Source organism: Coregonus lavaretus (assembly GCF_964263955.1).
Source record: "Coregonus lavaretus genome assembly, chromosome: 14".
Taxonomy (NCBI): Eukaryota; Metazoa; Chordata; class Actinopteri; order Salmoniformes; family Salmonidae; genus Coregonus; species Coregonus lavaretus.
The window spans coordinates 14,765,778-14,786,893 of record NC_140001.1 but is presented as its reverse complement, the minus strand read 5'-3'; the positions used below and the strand labels follow the sequence as shown (position 1 = coordinate 14,786,893).

The following is a 21,116-nucleotide window of genomic DNA, read 5'->3' as shown; positions in this document are numbered from 1 at the left end:
GAGAGCGAGAGAGAGAGCGAGAGAGAGAGAGAGAGTGAGAGAGAGAGAGGGAGAGAGAGAGAGAGAGAGAGAGGGAGAGGGAGAGGGAGAGAGAGGGAGAGAGAGAGAGAGAGGGAGAGAGAGGGAGAGAGAGGGAGAGAGAGGGAGGGAGAGAGAGAGAGAAAGAGAGAGAGAGAGAGGGAGGGCACAAGGGAATAGTTGGGGAATCTTCTGAGAGAGAGGGTAGGGCACAAGGGAATAGTTGGGGAATCTTCTGAGAGAGAGGGTAGGGCACAAGGGAATAGTTGGGGAATCTTCTGAGAGAGAGGGTAGGGCACAAGGGAATAGTTGGGGAATCATCTGATTGCCTTAAAGAGTTTGATTGTAGCTTCAAACACACACTCAAGCATGCGCACATACACACACAGACACACACACACTCAGCCGAGGATGTCCAGGTAGACAGGAGAGGCCTTGGCTAGGTTGAGCAGTAGGCTGTGGATCTCCTTGATGTGGTGTCTCATGTGGGGTTCCCTCTGCCAGCACCCCAGCATCAGGTCGTACACCTCTTTGGGACAGGTGCGAGGCCGCTGCAGGACACGCCCCTGTGTAATACACTCAATCACCTGTGTGTGTGTGTGGGGGGGGGGAGAAAGACACAAGGTTAGGCTCACTTTATGTACACTGAACTAAAATATAAATGCAACAATTTCTTAGATTTTACTGAGTTACAGTTCATATAAGGAAATCAGTCAATTTAAATAAATAAATTGGCCCTAATCTATGGATTTCACGTGACTGGGAATACAGATATGCATCTGTTGATCACAGATACCTTACAACAAAAGGTAGGGGCGTGGATCAGAAAACCAGTCAGTATCTGGTGTGACCACCATTTGCCTCATGCAGCGCGACACATCTCCTTTGCATAGAGTTGATCAGGCTGTTGATTGTGGCCTGTGGAATGTTGTCCCACTCCTTTTCAATGGCTGTGAGAAGTTGCTTGATATTGGCGGGAACTGGAACACACTGTCGTACACGTCGATCCAGAGCATCCCAAACTCAATGGGTGACATTGGTGAGTATGCAGGCCATAGAATAACTGGGATATTTTCAGCTTCCAGGAATTGTATACAGATCCTTGCGACATGGGGTCGTGCATTATCATGCTGAAACATGAGGTGATGGCGGCGTATGAATGGCACGACAATGGGCCTCAGGATCTCGTCACGATAATTGCCATCGATAAAATGCAATTGTGTTCATTGTCCGTAGCTTATGCCTGCCCATACCATAACCCCACCGCCACCATGGGGCACTCTGTACACAACGTTGACATCAGCAAACCGCTAGCCCACACAACGCCATACACACTGTCTGCCATCCGGTACAGCTGAAACCGGGATTCATCTGTGAAGAGCACACTTCTCCAGCGTGCCAGTGGCCATCGAAGGTGAGCATTTGCCCACTGAAGTCGGTTACAACGCCAAACTGCAGTCAGGTCAAGACCCTAGTGAGGACGACGAATACGCAGATGAGCTTCCCTGAGACGGTTTCTGACAGTTTGTACAGACATTCTTCGGTTGTGCAAACCCACAGTTTCATCAGCTGTCCGGGTGGCTGGTCTCAGACAATCCCGCAGGTGAAGAAGCCGGATGTGGAGGTCCTGGGCTGGCGTGATTACACGTGGTCTGCGGTTGTGAGGCCAGTTGGACATACTGCCAAATTCTCTTAAACAACGTTGGAGGCAGCTTATGGTAGAGAAATTAACATTCAATTCTCTGGCAACAGCTCTGGTGGACATTTCTGCAGTCAGCATTCCAATTGCACACGCCCTCAAAACTTGAGACATCTGTGGCATTGTGTTGTGTGACAAAACTGCACATTTTAGAGTGGCCTTTTATTGTCCCCAGCACAAGGTGCACCTGTGTAATGATCATGCTGTTTAATCAGCTTCTTGATATGCCATACCTGTCAGGTGGATGGATTATCTTGGCAAAGGAGAAATGCTCACGAACAGGGATGTGAACAAATTTTTACACAACATTTTTGAGAAATACGCTTTTTGTGCATATGGAACATTTCTGGGATCTTTTATTTCAGCTCATGAAACATGGGACCAACACTTTACATGTTGTGTTTATATTTTTGTTCAGTATAGATCAGTAAGTATCTGATATACAAGCAGTATGGAAATAGCTCCATCTTGCCATCTGATAGGACAGATGGAAGCCTTTCAGATCTATACCTTGGGGTATAAGCTAAGGGCTTTGGGGTTAGGGGGGTTACAGCTTTTTTTTAGGGAAGTAACCAGAGATGGGGTTAGGGGTTAGGGGGTTCTGACTAGGTGGAACACAGCTACGACCAGAAGTTATTTTTTCGTAGCAGGTTAGGAAAACTTACGCAGCAGGTTAGACTAATTAACGTGGCAGGTTAGGAGAATGAGTTTAAGGTAACGAAAAGGGTTAGCTAAAATGTTGTCCTAACCTGCTACGAAAAGTAACTTCCGGTCGTAGCTGTACTCCATCCAGTCACCACCAGGGTAGGGTCAAGGTTGGGGGTTAAAGGTACTGTAAAATATAATTGGCCATTCTGTTGGAAAGCTTTGTCAAAGGAATTAATGTGAGGGTAGACTCCAGTTAGCGGTAGCCTGGATGCTAGTCTGTTCTCCTTTCTTGCCACTTCCTCATGGAACTGTCGTAAGGTGGTGGCAAGAGAACAGAAACAGACTGGCAACCAGGCTACATGGAGGTAGAGTATAGTCAGAGAGTTGGAGTTGGGGTTGGGGTTAGGGTTAAGGTTAGCTTAGAGGTGAGACAGACCTCGTTGTTGGAGAGCTGGTACCAGGGCTGTTTGCCGTAGGTGAAGATCTCCCAGAGGACCACGCCCAGACTCCACACGTCGCTCTCCGTGGTGAACTTCCTGTACATGATGCTCTCTGGAGGCATCCAGCGAATGGGCAGCATGGTGTGACCGCCCACCTACAACACCAACACACACACATACACACAGTCAGCCTGGACGCTTTATTTGAACAGTACAGAAATGACAAGATATTTTCAGTGAAACTACTTGGTAAAATGGTAATTAAACATTAATGACCTGCAAATTACATTCCGGGCATTGTTTTCCAGTCCCACAGAAAAACGCAACAAAGCGCCTATGCAAAGCCCTTGCCAGTGTGTGTGCAGGCTACCTGCCCCTCCCCCTACGAAACATAGGCTACTGTAGCCTAGTGAAGTTACAAGCATAATTCAGAAATTAGGGAGTGCGATTTTTTATTAGAGAAGAATGGATTAACTTTTTCAATGCTAGTTAAGGATACTATATTTATCACATTTCACACTGGATTTATTAACTACAAAAAGATAAGATAGGTTTTTATTTTTATTCTGGTGCCGTTCTACACACACAAGCTTGGGTCCACTGTTAAGCAAACTCTCGGAAGTTCAAAGACATTCAAAGTTTGTTTATAGAAGCCGCTCCTCCGTAGATAATTCAGAAAATGAATGTCATAACAAGACGCCCAGCGCTTCAAGCCAAGCCTTCTCCTTCACCCTCGCGCCCTACATTTGTCTGTCCAATGCATGTAGGCTAAACAACTATAGCTTGCCCGCTACATAGCAAGCTAAAGCTAGTCTATCCTCACTGATTGGTGAAGTAATTTAATGTTGAGCTAAATGAATAAAAAATATTTATATTTCAGAGGTTAAAAAGGAACAGAAAGGAATTATATAAACCGTTACTTTTTTTTGGTTCGAATCGGTTCAGTATTGTATTTTGCTGGTCGGAACAGTAGAATGGAACAAAAAAAAAGAATGGTTCTGTTCAGAACGAAATGATTGGAAAATAATTTTGGTTCCAACCCCTGATTGAAACAGTACCCTAAAATAAAGTGCAAACAAAATAAACATAAAAGAAACATAGTTATTTAAAACGACAAATGGTAAAATAATAGGGTACATTGTTTGTCCAATTGTTGTGTCTAACACACAGACAAATATAGTTCTGAGCACTAAAAGGTTATGCTCAGTTTTTCAAAATGCCTTACTGCAGCAAGGTACATAGTTAATGTCACAAACAAGCAATCATCTAACAATAACCCATGTAATAAAATACATTTCTGAAATATGTCCCTGACCCTGACGGTGCAGTTCCATCCACTTTATTACTGTGCTGCAATACAGGTGGACTTTTGAATGCCTAGGACTGAAGCTAAAGTTGTACTGTCCCAGACACTGTGCAAGACAGGAAGTTGTGACTGGCCACTGCTGTCTGCCGCCCACTCAGCCCGGAATGGTCTCTTCCTCTCTCCGTCAGAGTGGCCTTTACTTTACCAGTCCATTAAAGCCAAGAGATAGTCATCACCGGTGTGTGTTTTTCTGTGAAAACCAATCTAGCTCTAGTCCGCCTTCTCAAAGGCGCTTTCCTCCTCCTCAACACATAATTCACTTTAAGTGTTTTCACATAACTCAAACCCCACTTGAGTTTCCAAGGAAAGATACTGTGTGTGTATGATTGTTGCGATGGATTCACGGTCAAGTGGGGTTGACGCCAACATCCAGTGAGTGTCTCATTTAGTTAGTGAGGTTTAGTTTGAAATATTAATGCTGCGCTCCTGATCTTAGTGTCTCCACTTTTTGTGTTTGTGTGTGTGCTTGTTGCTTGTGTGTGTGTATGTGCTTGCTTGTGTTTATGTCTCTCTCTCTGTGTGTGTGTGTGTGTGTGTGTGTGTGTTTGTGTGTGTGTGTGTGTGTGTACAGTGCATTCGGAAAGTATTCAGACCCCTTTACCTTTTCCACATTTTGTTACGTTACAGCCTTATTCTAAAATGGATAAAATTAATGTTTTTCCTCATCAATCTTCACAAAATACCCCACAATAACAAAGCAAAAACAGGTTTTTAGACATTTTTGCAAATGTATTAAAAATTCATAATTCTTAAATGGAAGAAGTTTGGAACCACCAAGACTCTTCCTCCCGGCCAAACTGAGCAATCAGGAGAGAAGGGCCTTGGTCAGGGAGGTGACCAAGAACCAGATGGTCACTCTGACAGAGCTCCAGAGTTTCTCTGTGGAGATGGGAGAACCTTCCAGAAGGACAATCATCTCTGCAGCACTCCACCAATCAGGCCTTTATGGTAGAGTGGCCAGGCGGAAGCCACTCCTCAGTAAAAGGCACATGACAGCCCGCTTGGAGTTTGACAAAAGGCACCTAAAGGACTCTCAGATCATGAGAAACAAGATTATCTGGTCTGATCTGATGAAACCAAGATTGAACTCTTTAGCCTGAAAGCCGAGCGTCACGTCTGGAGGAAACCTGGCACCATCCCTACGATGAAGCTCAGTGGTAGCAACATCATGCTGTGGGGATGATTTTCAGCGGCAGGGACTGGGAGACTAGTGGCAGGGAAAGATGAACGGAGCAAAGTACAGAGCGATACGTGATGAAAACCTGCTTCAGAGCACTCAGGACCTCAGACTGGGGCGAAGGTTCACCTTCCAACAGGACAACAACCCTAAGCACACAGCCAAGACAACGCAGGAGTGGCATCGAGACAAGTCTCTGAATGTCCTTGAGTGGCCCAGCCAGAGCCCGGACTTGAACCCGATCGAACATCTCTGGAGAGACCTGAAAATAGTAGTTGGGTAGTGACGCTCCCCATCCAACCTGACAGAGCTTGAGAGGATCTGCAGAGAAGAATGGTAGAAACTCCCCAAATACAGGTGTGCCAAGCTTGTAGCATCATACACAAGAAGACTCGAGGCTGTAATCGCTGCCAAAGGTGGTTCAACAAAGTACTCAGTAAAGGGTCTGAATACCAATGTAAATGTGATATTTCAGTATTTAATATTCTAAAGACCTATTTTTGCTTTGTCATTATGGGGTATTGTGTGTAGATTGATGAGGAAAAAAACAAATTGAATCAATTTTAGAATAAGGCTGTAACGAAACAAAATGTGGAAAAAGTCAAGGGGTCTGAATACTTTCCAAATGTATGTGTGCGTATATGTGCATGCGTGAGTGTGTTTCAGTGTGTGTGCTTGTTTGTGTTTCTCTGTGTGTGAATGTGTGTTACTTTGTGAGGTAGAAAAGCCCCTGATTAATTGTTCTTAACATCCTGAGTTCATTAAATATTAAGAGAAGGAGTTTTACTAGCCTGTTCAGAGGGCCCAATGGTTTTTAGAGCTCAATATTCTGAGTGACCAGAGAGACTATCTTTCACCATCCGAAACTCTCTATCTCTCTCTCTCTCGCTCTCTCCAGCCAGGTCACAGCAGATCCACTTCAGTATTCTTAGTGGCAACATGAGCACCTATTAACAATATCATCTAGTAGGCTCTCGGCTTGCTAGGGCGTTGTAGGTGGGGATAGAGGAAGGGCTTAAAATGCGAGCTACGGCTCTGAGGATCGTGGGTTCAATCCCAGTGCTAGGCACTAGTTTATTTAAATTTTTATTTGAACCCTATCCCAACCTTAACCCTTACCTTAACCAGTCGGAATGAAGGCCTAAACTTAACCGCAGAGTTTTGACTTTTATCCCCCCTTGGAAATATGTTGAATATTGAAGTCAGACGGTAAAATCATGTTGCTCTCAGACTTATAAATATTCATAAATAACTAACCCACTGCTTGTCTGTGCCAGAAAACCTCAAAGAAGAAGAAAACGAGGAATTGTGAATTAAGAGTTTAGAGGCCACGGTATCCATGGCAACCAGGCGGGTTTGAAAGAGAGCTTTTGGGATGCTTTAGACTGGCTGCGTGGGAGGGGTTTCACTAGGAGACTCCTCCTCCTCCTTGTTCCAGTAGACTGAACTGAATTTCCATGTGTTTCTATGGAGATGGTCATTCTACTGGGAATTCCTGTTTTTTATCAGTCGGTCTGTAGTTAAAGAGCATACAGATTTTGTATTCATGTGGATTAAAGATAAATTATAAAAGAGGCTGCTCTGGGGTGGGTGGGTGGGTTGGTTGGATGGTTGGTTGGTTTCCGCAGCTGTCCATCAAAGCCCTGGAAGGGCGCAATGTGACATCACTGGGCACTATAGTGAATAGGGTACCATTTCAAATGCAGCCACTGTCAGGCATCATCCCTAGACAGGAAGCAACTTGTGCTGGTCTACCTTCTGATCCCTCCTATGACATCAATGTTCATCATTCTTTCACCGAACTCTTGGGGGAAAACAGCTCTCAGTCTCTTTCTCTGCATATCTCTATCTATCATTGGCTCCTCTCTCCTTTCTCATGTCTCTCTCCACACTCTCCTTCTCTCAACCTCTCCACTCTGAAGCCCCCCTTCTCTTCTCTTTTCTCTTGTACCCCTCCTCTCTTGCATCTTTATTTGTGTTGATTTATTTCACTTGCCCCTTATCTCCCCATCTCTCTCTCTCTCTCTCTCTCTCTCTCTCTCTCTCTCTCTCTCTCTCTCTCTCTCTCTCTCTCTCTCTCTCTCTCTCTCTCTCTCTCTCTCTCTCTCTCTCTCACTCTCTCTCGCTCTCACTCTCTCTAGTAGTGGAGCTGCATACTAATATAAGTTCTTTAATTACTTTTTTTCATAGGGACTGTCTGATATAACTTATGCTCTGTGCTGCCTTTGCCCGTTGCTATGGCGACTCCTCCAGTGGTTAACTTTACTGAGAGGGTGTGTGTGTGTGTGTCTGGGAGGTGTGGGCGGTGTGGGGAGGTGGATAGCAGTTGTATGTTGTCACACACTAATAGTGAAATCAAAGAGAGGGGGAGGCAGGGAAGCAGGTGGAGAATGTGTGGAAGAGACAGGGTCTGTGACATCTATACACTGACATCTACGTATAAGGCCTCTGCAGTGTTTCTCAAACTCCCGTTCGGGACAGTCCATAGAGGATGTTGTTGCTGACCGACCAATCAATCAGTTAGTTAAATACTTGGTTAGTTAGTTAGCTGGTACCAATTCAATAATATTGAAGCAGTTCTGAGGCATAGGCAGACATAGACTGTTGAGAAACACTGCTCTATGCAGCTTTCTTCTTCTAGCTATTAAACATACCAGGCCCAGGGCCTACTGATCGATTCATGCCCATGCAGGGAGAGAGTGAGGCCCATGCAGGGAGAGAGTGAGGCCCATGCAAAGGGAAGTAGTAGTGGGCCAAGAAAAAAGAGGGCGACACATACACTTACCCTGTAGTAGTCCGTGCTGTACACGTCTCGGGACATGCCGAAATCACCGATCTTCACCAGCAGATTCTCTCCCACCAGACAGTTACGTGTGGCCAGGTCTCGGTGGACAAAGTGCTGGGAGGCCAGGTAGACCATGCCTGCAGCGATCTGCTGGGCGATGTGCAGCATCTGGGACTGGGTCAGCACCACGGGCCTATTGGTCGGACCGTCACCCATCATCACGGAGTCGGGACCGTGAGCCCTACGGAATGAGAGGAGGGGAGAGGAATTCCATTGAAATTCCGAATCACAACCTGAAAGGTGACATTCATTTTCAACTTTATTTATACATTTGCGTTGGGAGTTTTAACTCACTTCCTGTAATGGCTTCATTGAAATAGATCATGACAAACCTCAGTCAATAGAGATTTACTGGGCTTTTATGTAGTAGGGGGAGGAATTCCGACCCGAGTTAAAGCTGCAATATCTAACTTTTTGGGCGACCCGACCAAATTCACATAGAAATGTGAGTTATAGATCTGTCTTTCTCATTGAAAGCAAGTCTAAGAAGCTGTAGATCTGTTCTATGTGTGTTATTTCTATGCTTCCCATTCTTAAGTATCGTTTTTGCGTCTTGTACTTTAGGTTTGGTGCACCAGCTTCAAACAGCTAAAAATACAATATTTTTGGTTATGGAAAATACATTTCACAGCAGTTTAAATGGTACAATGATTCTCTACACTATACTTGCTTGTTTTGTCACATAAACTGAAATTAGGCAAACTGTTAGAATTTTGTCAACCAGGAAATGGCAAAGTGCAGCTTTAAGCGCGCGGAAATGGAACGTATATCTCTTTTATGCATTTATCTCTCTATGCGTATTCGGACCTTTAACTTAAGCATGACAATAGCATGCTATTAACCCGCTATTCGTGGATGGCCATAATGACCATCGTTATGTTTGGAGGAAAAAGGGGGTTGCTTGCAAGCCAAAGAACACCATCCCAACCGTGAAGCACGGGGGTGGCAGCATCATGCTGTGGGGGTGCTTTGTTGCAGGAGGGACTGGTGCACTTCACAAAATAGATGGCATCATGAGGAAGGAAAATTATGTGGATATATTGAAGCAACATCTCAAGACATCAGTCAGGAAGTTAAAGCTTGGTCGCAAATGGGTCTTCCAAATGGACAATGACCCCAAGCATACTTCCAAAGTTGTGGCAAAATGGCTTAAGGACAACAAAGTCAAGGTATTGGAGTGGCCATCACAAAGACCTGACCTCAAACCTATAGAACATTTGTGGGCAGAACTGAAAAAGCGTGTGCGAGCAAGGAGGCCTACAAACCTGACTCAGTTACACCAGCTCTGTCAGGAGGAATGGGCCGAAATTCACCCAACTTATTGTGGGAAGCTTGCGGAAGGCTACCCGAAATGTTTGACCCAAGTTAAACAATTTAAAGACAATGCTACCGAATACTAATTGAGTGTATGTAAACTTCTGATCCACTGGGAATGTGATGAAAAAAATTAAAGCTGAAATAAATCATTCTCTCTACTATTATTCTGACATTTCACATTCTTAAAATATAGTGGTGATCCTAACTGACCTAAAACAGGGAATCTTTACTAGGATTAAATGTCAGGAATTGTGAAAAACTGAGTTTAAATGTATTTGGCTAAGGTGTATGTAAACTTCCGACTTCAACTGTAAGTAACAGCATTCTCCATGCACTGCAATTTATAAATTGATAGGAGCTATTGATAAGAGCTAGGTAAATGAGTAATCCGTTTGGAGAAGTGGATTGTAAATACACATAGCAATTGTTTTAGATGATTTTTCCTTATGATCTCAGGAGACGAATGTGAAACCAGTCATATGGAAGCAAACTGAAAATCATATCAACATGACATGTATTGCGGCCCCTTTTCCACAGTGAAGTAGGGTATAAATAGCTGTGCCGTTATTCAGAATTTGTATTGTATGCCCTCATAATTTGTGTGGATGAAATTTGGAGATCCAAGCTATGGGTTTCTGTGGGGCCGACACTGCCAAGTTGATGTATGCAGTTTAGAATGTTTTAATTATATGCCCGGGTTTTTCTCCATTTTATTTTACAATTTGTATCATGTTAAATAGTAGCCACTATCGGGAGCCACCGTCAGTAATACCCACATACATTTATAATGGTCCATTCAGTTTACCTTTCTTTCCTCTGTCATGTCCATGTAGTTGTTCTTGAAGCTCGCTAGCATTAGTGGATCCTATTAGGCTAAACGTTGTGCAATAATTTGGGACATGTAGCCTATTTGAATCATTATGGAACTCAAACCACACCTAGAATGTTAAACCTGGAGCCTGGTGCACGGTTCACGACGACTGGACCGTTGTCATACAGTTCCATGATTAGTGAGGAATAGGGTAGATTTCTAGGACTATTGTTCAACCCTTATTGTACACTGCTTTCTACCTTCCAATATTTCATGGTTTGAACTTGAATATGACAACTTTCAGGATGAATCAAGCCACTGTATTTTGGATTCATCAATATATTTTGTGCATAAAGGCTTTTTTTATGATTCATACATTCTTTTCTAACCCCAAAATTTGCCTAAATAATCTACAAGATCAGAGTATTTTTTAATCTACCAGTTGGTGCTGAAACTGAGATGAATATGCATATATTTAGATGGCTTTCTTTCATTGATCCCTAATATTCTGAACCTGTTCTCTCTATGTATTTTAGTGAGTCTGTCGATAAAATTAAAGATACACCGTATTTAAAGGGATGGCTTAAGGTAAATGTACTGAAAACCCTATTGAATTAAAACTCCAGGAGAAAATATGTTGGCCAGCAAGTGGGAGAGTTTTCAGCAGTTGAATTAAATGTCTTCAGTGCGCAAGGGAACCACGCCTGCAAAGCCCGTTACACACATGCATAAGGCAAGTCTGAATACCACCTACTGAGAAGTGCGTAGGAAAGGCGTGCGTAGGAAAGGCGTAAATTGCCTAAGTCTGAATTGGGCCCTAATATGAACATGCCCACAGAATGGTTTACCTGAGGAACTTGTTGAGGTCCCCGTGCTTCATATACTCAAACACCATGATGAGGGGGTCGCTCTCCACACACACACCGTAGAACGTGACAATGTGCTGGTGCTGCAGGTTGGTCAGCAACTCGGCCTCCCGGTGGAAGTCCTTCCTTGCATTCTCACTGGCCTCTTTCAGGGTCTGAACTCACAAACACACACACGCACACAGGTTACTACCTATGTTTACTCAGAACTGAGTTTTTTAGACACCGAAAACATCATACTTAAACATTTTGCACACTGTGCATGGAGACTACTTACTGGCAATACATTTTTACTGGGAGGGGAATATTCTGCCACAAGATGTTTTTGGCTCAAGTCCACCAAGTGCAGACATAAGTAACTCTTAAAGTAAAAGTGAGTTATAGGAACTTAACCATAGCCCACAATTTTAGCTTATTGGTAATGACCAAGCAGAGATGTTGTATACTTATGTACAGCAAGCTCAGTATTATTTACAGAAGTAGTGTGGTTAGTTCTCGTGTTCTGATCTTTGCATTAGTGATCGTAAATCATGAAATCTGTCATAGCGATTTAAGTGCAGAGGCGAGAGAGAGAGAGAGAGAGAGAGAGTGTTTCAGGAAATGTAATAGGAACAGGAGAGAGCTAAGGAAGCCAAAGGATGACCCTCTGTTCTGACCCCCAGCTAGAATGCTGAGATGGCAGAAAAATAGATTCCTCCACCCCCATCTTCAACCAATTAGATTTCAGGAAACAGAACTCGTCAATTTGATCAGAACAGAACTGGAAATGGATGAGTTTCCCAAAAGCTTCAGAGCTGACATGGTACTTTGTTTCTCTTAACGACCCAGACCCACGCCACTACAAGAACATTAAAGTGCTTTGACAAATTCTGAAGTTCATTCACATATAGAAGATTGACCGCTAAACATTGATTTGGCATTGTTACTTTCTTGGGGCTGGGTTGTTCAGAGGAATAAAAGTGCCAAATTAGCTACAAAGATTTCAGGAAACTCACCCCTGAATGTGATTTACCTATGACACTGTATGTTCGCCGGAACGTTGGAGCATTGAATCGCCTGTGTGACTGCTAGCATCTTTGCATGACTGCCAACGCATTAGCTAATGTCACTCTGTTCCGTATCGTGATCGATGGCTCCCTTGTGAGTTTGACCATAAACATGGAAGCTTAGCCTATATGGCAGCATGCCTGTCCAATGTTTGCTTGTAAAACTACTACCATTAGTGGATATGAGTATGTTAGACCGTAGAAGCAGCAACTCGGAAATCTATCATCTTCAATGGCAGGTTTCTTGTAGATACAGGACATACTGCCCTGCCACTCAAGCCCCACTTCACACTTAGAATGTGGTGGGACACAGGAAGGACAGGAAGTCATGGGGAAGGGGTTCTCTCCCATGCCATGTTTTTTTAATGAAAACTCTCCTATAAGATCTAATTTCACCACATACTTTGAATGCTGGAATTCTTGGTGGAAGCAGGCCATTGGCCGATTTTCCTACAGGAGTATCTAGGGGGTAGAGTCTAGAGGTCCATTTGGAAATTGGCCAAATGATGTAGCCTACAGTGGGTTGTGATAGACTTGAAAGAGCTGGGTTACCTTGACAGCCACCAGGATTTTTTCGAGCTCAGGAGACAGGTTGTAGCACTCGGCCAGGAAAACCTTCCCAAACGCCCCCTCTCCCAACTCCCTCTTCAGCACTATGTTGTGCCTCTTGATGTGCTGGACAACTGCAACACAGAGAGAACCTAGTTATTACATATATCAGTGTGACTTCCTAATATGAATGCCGTAATCAGTATATATCTTAGATGAGAAGAGATTATGTCTTATGGTTGGATTAGGGGACTGGGAGCCGTCATTGGTTGCACTGAATGATCTATCTACTATTTCGTTTTCTTGATGAGCTGTATTGTCTTATCACTGTGTTTTCAACTGAAAGTGAAAGTTTCACTATTAGTTTTGTGTTCTGTCTTTTTATTGTGATTATAGTAACATCATGTTGTACAGCGCTAGCTCAGCTTTGTCTCTCAGCATGTGTAATAGCTATCAAGTGGGAATCGTCAGAAATAGATGTTTGAAAGTCTATTTGAAATAGCGATTTTTGACTGAACAAATGCTGAAATCTGGCTGGTGGTGATAGAGTAGTGGGATTCTCACAGTGCTTTGTCCCAGAGTTGTTTTCATGCAGACAGATGCTCTGTACCCACTTAACTCAACCCAGTGCTCCCTCTATAGCGCAAGGACAGTGGAGAACACCAAAACATATTAATCAGTAGGTTACTGTCTTCAGAGAGAAACAGGACACAAACCGTCAAGATTTATTTCTGATCTGATTAAGAAATGCATTTGAAGAAAAGCTCACCATATAATAATAATATAATAATATAATATGCCATTTAGCAGACGCTTTTATCCAAAGCGACTTACAGTCATGCGTGCATACATTTTTGTGTATGGGTGGTCCCGGGGATCGAACCCACTACCTTGGCGTTACAAGCGCCGTGCTCTACCAGCTGAGCTACAGAGGACCACTCTGTGCAGCTCACCACTCATACACAAAAATGCTCACCACTCAGGCTATTGTATTGTGGAGGGCTAGACTTTGAAGCTGCATCGAGCTGCACTAACCAAGCCATGAGGTCGAAGGAATTGTCCATAGAGCTCCGAGACAGGATTGTGTCGAGGCACAGATCTGGGGAAGGTTACCAAAAAATGTCTGCAGCATTGAAGGTCCCCAAGAACACAGTGGCCTCCATCATTCTTAAATGGAAGAAGTTTGGAACCACCAAGACTCTTCCTAGAGCTGGCCGCCCGGCCAAACTAAGCAATCGGGGGAGAAGGGCCTTGGTCAGGGAGGTGACCAAGAACCCGATGGTCAGTGACAGAGCTCCAGAGTTCCTCTGTGGAGATGGGAGAACCTTCCAGAAGGACAACCATCTCTGCAGCACTCCACCAATCAGGCCTTTATGGTAGAGTGGCCAGACGGAAGCCACTCCTCAGTAAAAGGCACATGACAGCCCGCTTGGAGTTTGCCAAAAGGCACCTTAAGACTCTCAGACCATGAGAAACAAGATTCTCTGGTCTGATGAAACCGAGATGGAACTCATTGGCCTGAATGGCAAGTGTCACGTCTGGACTAAACCTGGCACCATCCCTAGGGTGAAGCTCGGTGGTGGCAGCATCATGCTGTGGGGATGTTTTTCAGCGGCAGGGACTGGGAGACTAGTCAGGATCGAGGCAAAGATGAACAGTGCAAAGTACAGAGAGATCCGTGATGAAAACCTGCTCCAGAGCGCTCAGAACCTCAGACTGGAGAGAAGGTTCACCTTCCAACAGGACAACGACCCTAAGCACACAGCCAAGACCACGCAGGAGTGGCTTCGGGACAAGTCTCTGAATGTCCCAGCCCAGCCATCTAACATCTCTGGAGAGACCTGAAAATAGCTGTGCAGCAACGCTCCCCATCCAACCTGACAGGGCTTGAGAATATCTGCAGAAAAGAATGGGAGGATCTCCCCAGATACAGGTCTGCCAAGCTTGTAGCATCATACCCAAGAAGACTTGAGGCTGTAATCACCGCCAAAGGTGCTTCAACAAAGTACTGAGTAAAGGATCTGAATACTTATGTAAGGGTCTGAATATTTTTTTTATAAATTCGCAAATATTTCTAAAAACCTATTTTTGCTTTGTCATTATGGGGTATTATGTGTAGATTGATGAGGGAAAAAAACAATTTAATCAATTTTAGAATAAGGCTGTTACGTAACAAAATGTGGAAAAAGTCAAGGGGTCTGAATACTTTCCGAATGCACTGTGTGTGTGTGTGTGTGTGTGTGTGTGTGTGTGTGTGTGTGTGTGTGTGTGTGTGTGTGTGTGTGTGTGTGTTTGCGTGTATCTCTCGTTCTTAATGAGCTTTGTCCACTCTAATGGAGTGGACAAACTAATGGAGGCTATTGATCTGTTTCTAAGATATTAGAGTCACACCCACTCCCCTGACATAATACCTTACCTACACTGTTTCCCTCTTCTTCATCAAACTGAATACGACATTTACACACACACACACACACACACACACACACACACACACACACACACACACACACACACACACACACACAGCTGTACAGTATTGACTGACATTTTATGTTTTTCTGGGGCTCATAAATCTCTTTTGGTGATTTGCTGCAGACACAAGTCAGACCACAGCTCTCTCACCATTGGCCCAGACAGGAGAAGACAGCGGAGACACACACTGTGTGTAACTCAGACCTACACAGAGACACATTCCTATTGTAGAGGCCTCTGCAAATCATCTGCTCAGGAACTTGTGTCCTCTTTAAGAGGCATGACCTTCAATTTGATGGATTAGATAGATACAACTACACAGCTGACAAGTGGGATTGACACACACAAACACACACACGGAGCGCTGCCTGTCCCACTCAACACATTTTATCAGCAGCTCCAGTGCCATTTCCATAGCAGCGGAGAGAGTGTTGCTAAGGCAACCAGCACATACGTACATTCTGGTGTGGGTTCTTAGATGGCGTCTATGTGTTGGTGCAACAGATTCATGGTGACGTCAGCACTCAGATCCTCTGAGATCTCCTAGTTTGCAAACTATTCTTCTTTGCTACAGCCTAGTAGGCTATGTCTTGTTACCCATTAAAAGGAACTGTTGGTAAAAGAAAGCCATTTGTATGTGTGTTGTGTGAGTGTATACATGCGTGTGTGTGTGTCTGTGCGTGTGTGTCTAAGCCATGGTCTTGTTGTACTCACAAGTGTCTGATTTGAGCATGCTGTTGCTGCGGAAGTACTGAGGGTTCTCGATAACGGGGATCTTGGTCATGCCGATGATGACCGCGTCTAGGCCCATCTCAGAGGAGGATGGAGTGTTACTGCCATTGGACACGTGGTGGAGAGGAGAGGCTGAGTCGTCATCGTTACTGATCACCGACGACGCACCTGAGAGAGAGGAGAGGAGAGAGGAGAGAGGAGAGGAGAGAGGAGAGGAGAGGAGAGGAGAGAGGAGAGGAGAGAGGAAAGGAGAGAGGAGAGAGGAGAGGAGAGAGGAGAGGAATTAAGTGTGAGTGAAAGTAAAAGGGAGAGGAAGAGAGAAAGAGAGGATAGGAGAGAAGAGAAGAGAAGAGAAGAGAAGAGAAGAGAAGAGAAGAGAAGAGAAGAGAAGAGAAGAGAAGAGAAGAGAAGAGAAGAGAAGAGAAGAGAAGAGAAGAGAAGAAGTGGTGTTTGAGGAAAATTAAGGTGGAAGAATGAAATAAAAATAAATGGAAGAGGCATGTTTTTGTTTTTACAAAAAGTATGAAGCTCAGTTCCATACCAATCACCATATCCTTCCTTGTTCATGAGTTTCTGAGATATGAGGTATCACTGATCACATTATCATCATTACATTTTACATTTTAGTCATTTATCAGACGCTCTTATCATTATTTTTATTTTTTTTCATTCATCATGATATTATCAACGGGCTACTCCAAGAAGAACACATTATACGTCCCTAAAAAACCTCCCTAACCTAAGACACTATATCCGTCTGTAGATGTGCATGTCAAAACCCATATCCAAAGTACGCAATATGGGTATAACGGCATTTTATATGCAATGTTACCACAGGTAATACTCAAATATTGTTAAATAAGGTATGTTTGAGTACATTTTTGTTAATGTCAAGGATTGCGTCTTTCTCATCTGTCCCACGAACAGAAACATGGTCTTTAAACTGGTGGAAGTTAGGGACCAAATGTCACGATCGTTGACTGAAGACACGGACCAAGGCGCAGCGTGATAAGCGTACATACTTTTATTTAACGTACTTAACGACAAAAACAACAAACAAACGATACGTGAAGTCCTGAGGTTATAACACAACAAACCTTTACGGATCAAGATCCCACAAAGACTAGTGCAAAACAGGCTGCCTAAGTATGGTCCCCAATCAGAGACAACGAGCTACAGCTGCCTCTGATTGGGAACCACCCTGGCCAACATAGATCAAACGATCTAGAACAAAAACATAGAAAAACTAAACATAGCAAATCCACACCCTGGCTCAACATTTAAGAGTCCCAGAGCCAGGGCGTGACACCAAACTCTCTCAATACATGTCATTCAATTGTATCCCCTCAGGGGTAATGAATGTACAATAGTAGTTTAGATCACGATGAGAAAGAATGTGTTGATACAGTACTTTGTGAATGCGGAGAGAGTGACGGTCGGACTCTGAGCCTGAGCTCATTCCTTTATGTTTATCATTTATCTATGGACCAAATGTTGTTTCTTCTCTGGTTTCCGCTTCCACCCCAAAATAAACAATTAATATTTTATTCTCATACACACAGTCTCAATCTCTAAACACCCACGCACGCACTCACACACACCACAGTGTTGTTTTGGAGCAGTAGAGGAATAGCAGTAGTGCATTCCTAAGCAGGAAGAACAGGACAGAGAAACAAAGAGGGATTGTCTCTCAGTAGGCTTATAAGAGAGTGTGTGTGTGTGTGTGTGTGTGTGTGTGTGTGTGTGTGTGTGTGTGTGTGTGTGTGTGTGTGTGTGTGTGTGTGTGTGTGTGTGTGTGTGTGTGTGTGTGTGTGTGTGTGACAGTGTGGGTGGATGCTGACATGCATCCTGATCACCGGATTGTGGTGAAACATGTATAATGAAGTCAAAGGACATATCTGTCCAAACTAGCTCCCATGACCTCCAGCATTGTATTGAAAGGAAGCAACACAACCTCTGACAAATGACTACAAGACTCATGAAAAGTATTGTAGTGACCCTTACCAAGGTAGGCTAGTTACAATCTCCCTCAAGAGGGCTAACCCTAGTGGAGCAGTGGTTAACGAGTTAACTATTGGAAGAACTACCTAGTGGTATGATTTACCTTATTTCTTATTGACTAGGGCCTGGAGTTTTTTCCTTCCCATGAGACCTGACCAGGAAAACCTCTATGGGGTCCTAGTTCATGAAAAACAGTGAGGCTTGCCTCCTGGTGATTTGATAATCCATCTAAACTTTACAATCTCAAAACATCGGACCTCTTTTCGTCCAGTCCTGGTCTGCTTTTATTTGCAGTGGCTACCGTCCGTGGAGTTTCAAGCGGCGCACTGACAGTAGAGCTATACAGGGGAGCTCTTTGATTCTCCACCGATAATGACTGAGTGGTTTCGCCGCAAACAGGCTTCTCTCTCCCCCGTGGGTGCTCAAATTATGTGCCACCATTACACCTCCTCCTCCACCTCCTCTGGAAGAGCCATGATGCAGCCGCACTGTACAGTAGTGGCTGCACTGCAATGCATTGTGGAGACCGGAGAGGCGTCCATCTGACTGGACTCCACTGTTCTGGGCAGTGTAAAAAGAGACATATGTATGGATTTTCTCTGACTGAGAGCAGTGATCCAGCGAGAATGGCTAGTCTAATCAGGTTGACCTGCAGTGCAGACAGTCTGGTAGACAACAGACAGTTAGGTGATGTACCGTAAATGACTTACCAGAGACAGTGACGTCAGGCGGCCTACAGACACACCTCTCTGAACATCACAGAAACACACTCTAGGCCTGACACATTCTGGGAGCATTCAACTTCTCTTAGTCCTGTATCTCAATCAAACACCAGATACTACAGTAACTAGCGCTTTATGGTTTTCAGCCATGACATTAGAGAGAGGGCATGTGGTTAAAATGTGTATTTATTTCACACACACACGCACGCTTGCACGCACACGCACACACACTGCATCCCAAGCAGGTTATTGTCTGTAAGTGTGTGTGTCGGGGGGACTCATCATTAGCGGTGAGGTCTAGGGTCAGATCATTATAAACACTACAGGTCGGTGGGCCACGGAGGTCATAAGTGGGGTCAGGTCCTGACCTAACACACTTTAACAGACAGAGCTGCTCTAATGCAGGGGTGGGCTGGGGTTTGGAGACTCTGTTACTATATTGATCTCCTCTGGCTCGCTGGGCGCTCCTCCTTAAGAAAGACAGACAGACAGACTGACAGCAGCATACCATTTATTGGACATGGGGTTTAAGGGCTGCTGGGGTTATGGACATGTGGAGTGTATTAAACGGCTTAAAAGGACATCATGTCTATCAGTGTCGTTAAAACGAGGTGAGATGCAGATGATCTCTTAAACCCTGGTGTGAGGAAATCAAATAACATTTTATTTGCCACGTGCCAAATACAACAGGTGTAGACTTGATTGTGAAATGCTTGCTTATAAAATTATAATAAAAATAAAAATATGTACACAATAGAGGAATACAATACACAAGAATAGAGATATGTACAGGGAGTACCAGATCAGTGTGCAGGGGTACGACGTATAATAATAATATGCCATTTAGCAGACGCTTTTATCCAAAGCGACTTACAGTCATGCGTGCATACATTTATTTGTGTATGGGTGGTCCCGGGGATCGAACCCACAACCTTGGCGTTACAAGCGCCGTGCTCTACCAGCTGAGCTACAGAGGACCACGTATTTGAGATAGATATGTAAACGAAGGCAGGAGGAACAATGTGTTTCTCGTCCACTTCAGACACGCTCAGTGCTAACCGGCAGTGATGACCGGTTAAATGTCCTGTCATCCCTCTGGCCCAGTGAGCCGCCCCCGCCCCCGTCCCCTTGCCCTCCAGCAGCTAACCTCGCTGAACACATGAAGTGATCTATTGAGCTCACAGACACAGAGGAAAGGAGGGATGGAGGGATAGGAAGAGAGAGAAAAACGTATGGAGGAATGAGAGGAGAGGGGGAGAGAAAGGAAGGTTATGAGCATGGAGAGATGGGGGGAAAGGAGATGAGGAGGGGGTCGATGGACAGATTAATGAATTGAACAGGGGAGAGAGAAGGATGAAGGGATGAAGACTAATGGAGATGGAAGGAAGGATACAATTTCATTTACACTGCAATTTAATGACAGGCTCTGAATCCAGCCCTCTCACTACCTGACAGAACAGGACCTAGCCGCAGTCTGCAGCATATCAGATTCCTAACTGACCTCCCCCTCCATGTAAAAATATAGATTATCTCTCTCTCTCTCTCTCTCTCACACTCTCTCACTCTCTCTGTCAGTGCTTTTCTATTTTTAATAAACAAACCCCATTCAACTTTTCATGTGACGCCAGGGAGACCGGCTCACCTCCTCTCACTTAAAACATGCGAAGGTGACGAGAGAAAAGGAGAGGAGGAATAATGAGAAGGAAAGAGAAAGAGAAACAGACAAAGAACATACATAGTTTCTCCTCCTACTATTAGCCGTCCATTGTTTGTCTTGGGAATGAAAGGCTGTGTGTGGTGTTGCACTCTGTAGGTTCCATGATGTGCCGCATGTTGACTGGCAACTTTAATTCACACGTAGGAGTGGACGGATTACATTTTGACAGTCCAGTCCGATGGTCATTGAGGGCTTTAAATGCCCCATTTCAGCAAGTGTGTGTGTGTGTGTGCGCGCATGCGTGTGTGTGTGTAATGTCACTGCATCGCTCAGGGTCAGTGTGTGGTCAGAATGTGTGGATGAGCTTCTACAAAACCAAAACTCACACACACTCTGAACAGGAGGAGGAACGACAGAGAGGGAGGACACTCCAGAAAAAAGCTTTCACTTCAATTGTATTCAATGTGTTCCAATTGTTTTTATTGTCTATGAGTGAGCCTCAATATGCCTCTAGGATATGACGTAAAACACTACAGCAATCAATCCCATCATGTATAGCACAACCACATAAAACACTCACAAGAGGCTCTTGACCCTGGATATTCCAGCAAGTATAAAAACACATTTTATATTGCATATTGGAGTGTATACACATATGCCAATAGAAAAACAATTTTAAGATGCACTTCCAGTTTAATAAACGTTAGTTAATACAGTATTTCACTTTCCCAGTGTTAGAATGATTAT

At 44.2% G+C, this 21,116-nt stretch overlaps 1 protein-coding gene across 1 annotated transcript in view; it reads right to left on the bottom strand.

Moving 5' to 3' along the window:
- Positions 1 to 419: 419 nt before the first annotated feature.
- ntrk2a (neurotrophic tyrosine kinase, receptor, type 2a) overlaps positions 420 to 21,116 on the bottom strand; it is a gene marked incomplete at both ends in the record, with an annotated part of 41,839 nt that continues 21,142 nt past the window's right edge. Inside the window, 6 exons of the mRNA XM_084176208.1 lie at positions 420 to 605; positions 2,802 to 2,960; positions 8,128 to 8,374; positions 11,170 to 11,342; positions 12,786 to 12,916; positions 15,972 to 16,157. Coding sequence (XP_084032334.1) covers positions 420 to 605; positions 2,802 to 2,960; positions 8,128 to 8,374; positions 11,170 to 11,342; positions 12,786 to 12,916; positions 15,972 to 16,157 — 1,082 coding nt within the window. The remainder of the gene's footprint in view (positions 606 to 2,801; positions 2,961 to 8,127; positions 8,375 to 11,169; positions 11,343 to 12,785; positions 12,917 to 15,971; positions 16,158 to 21,116) is intronic.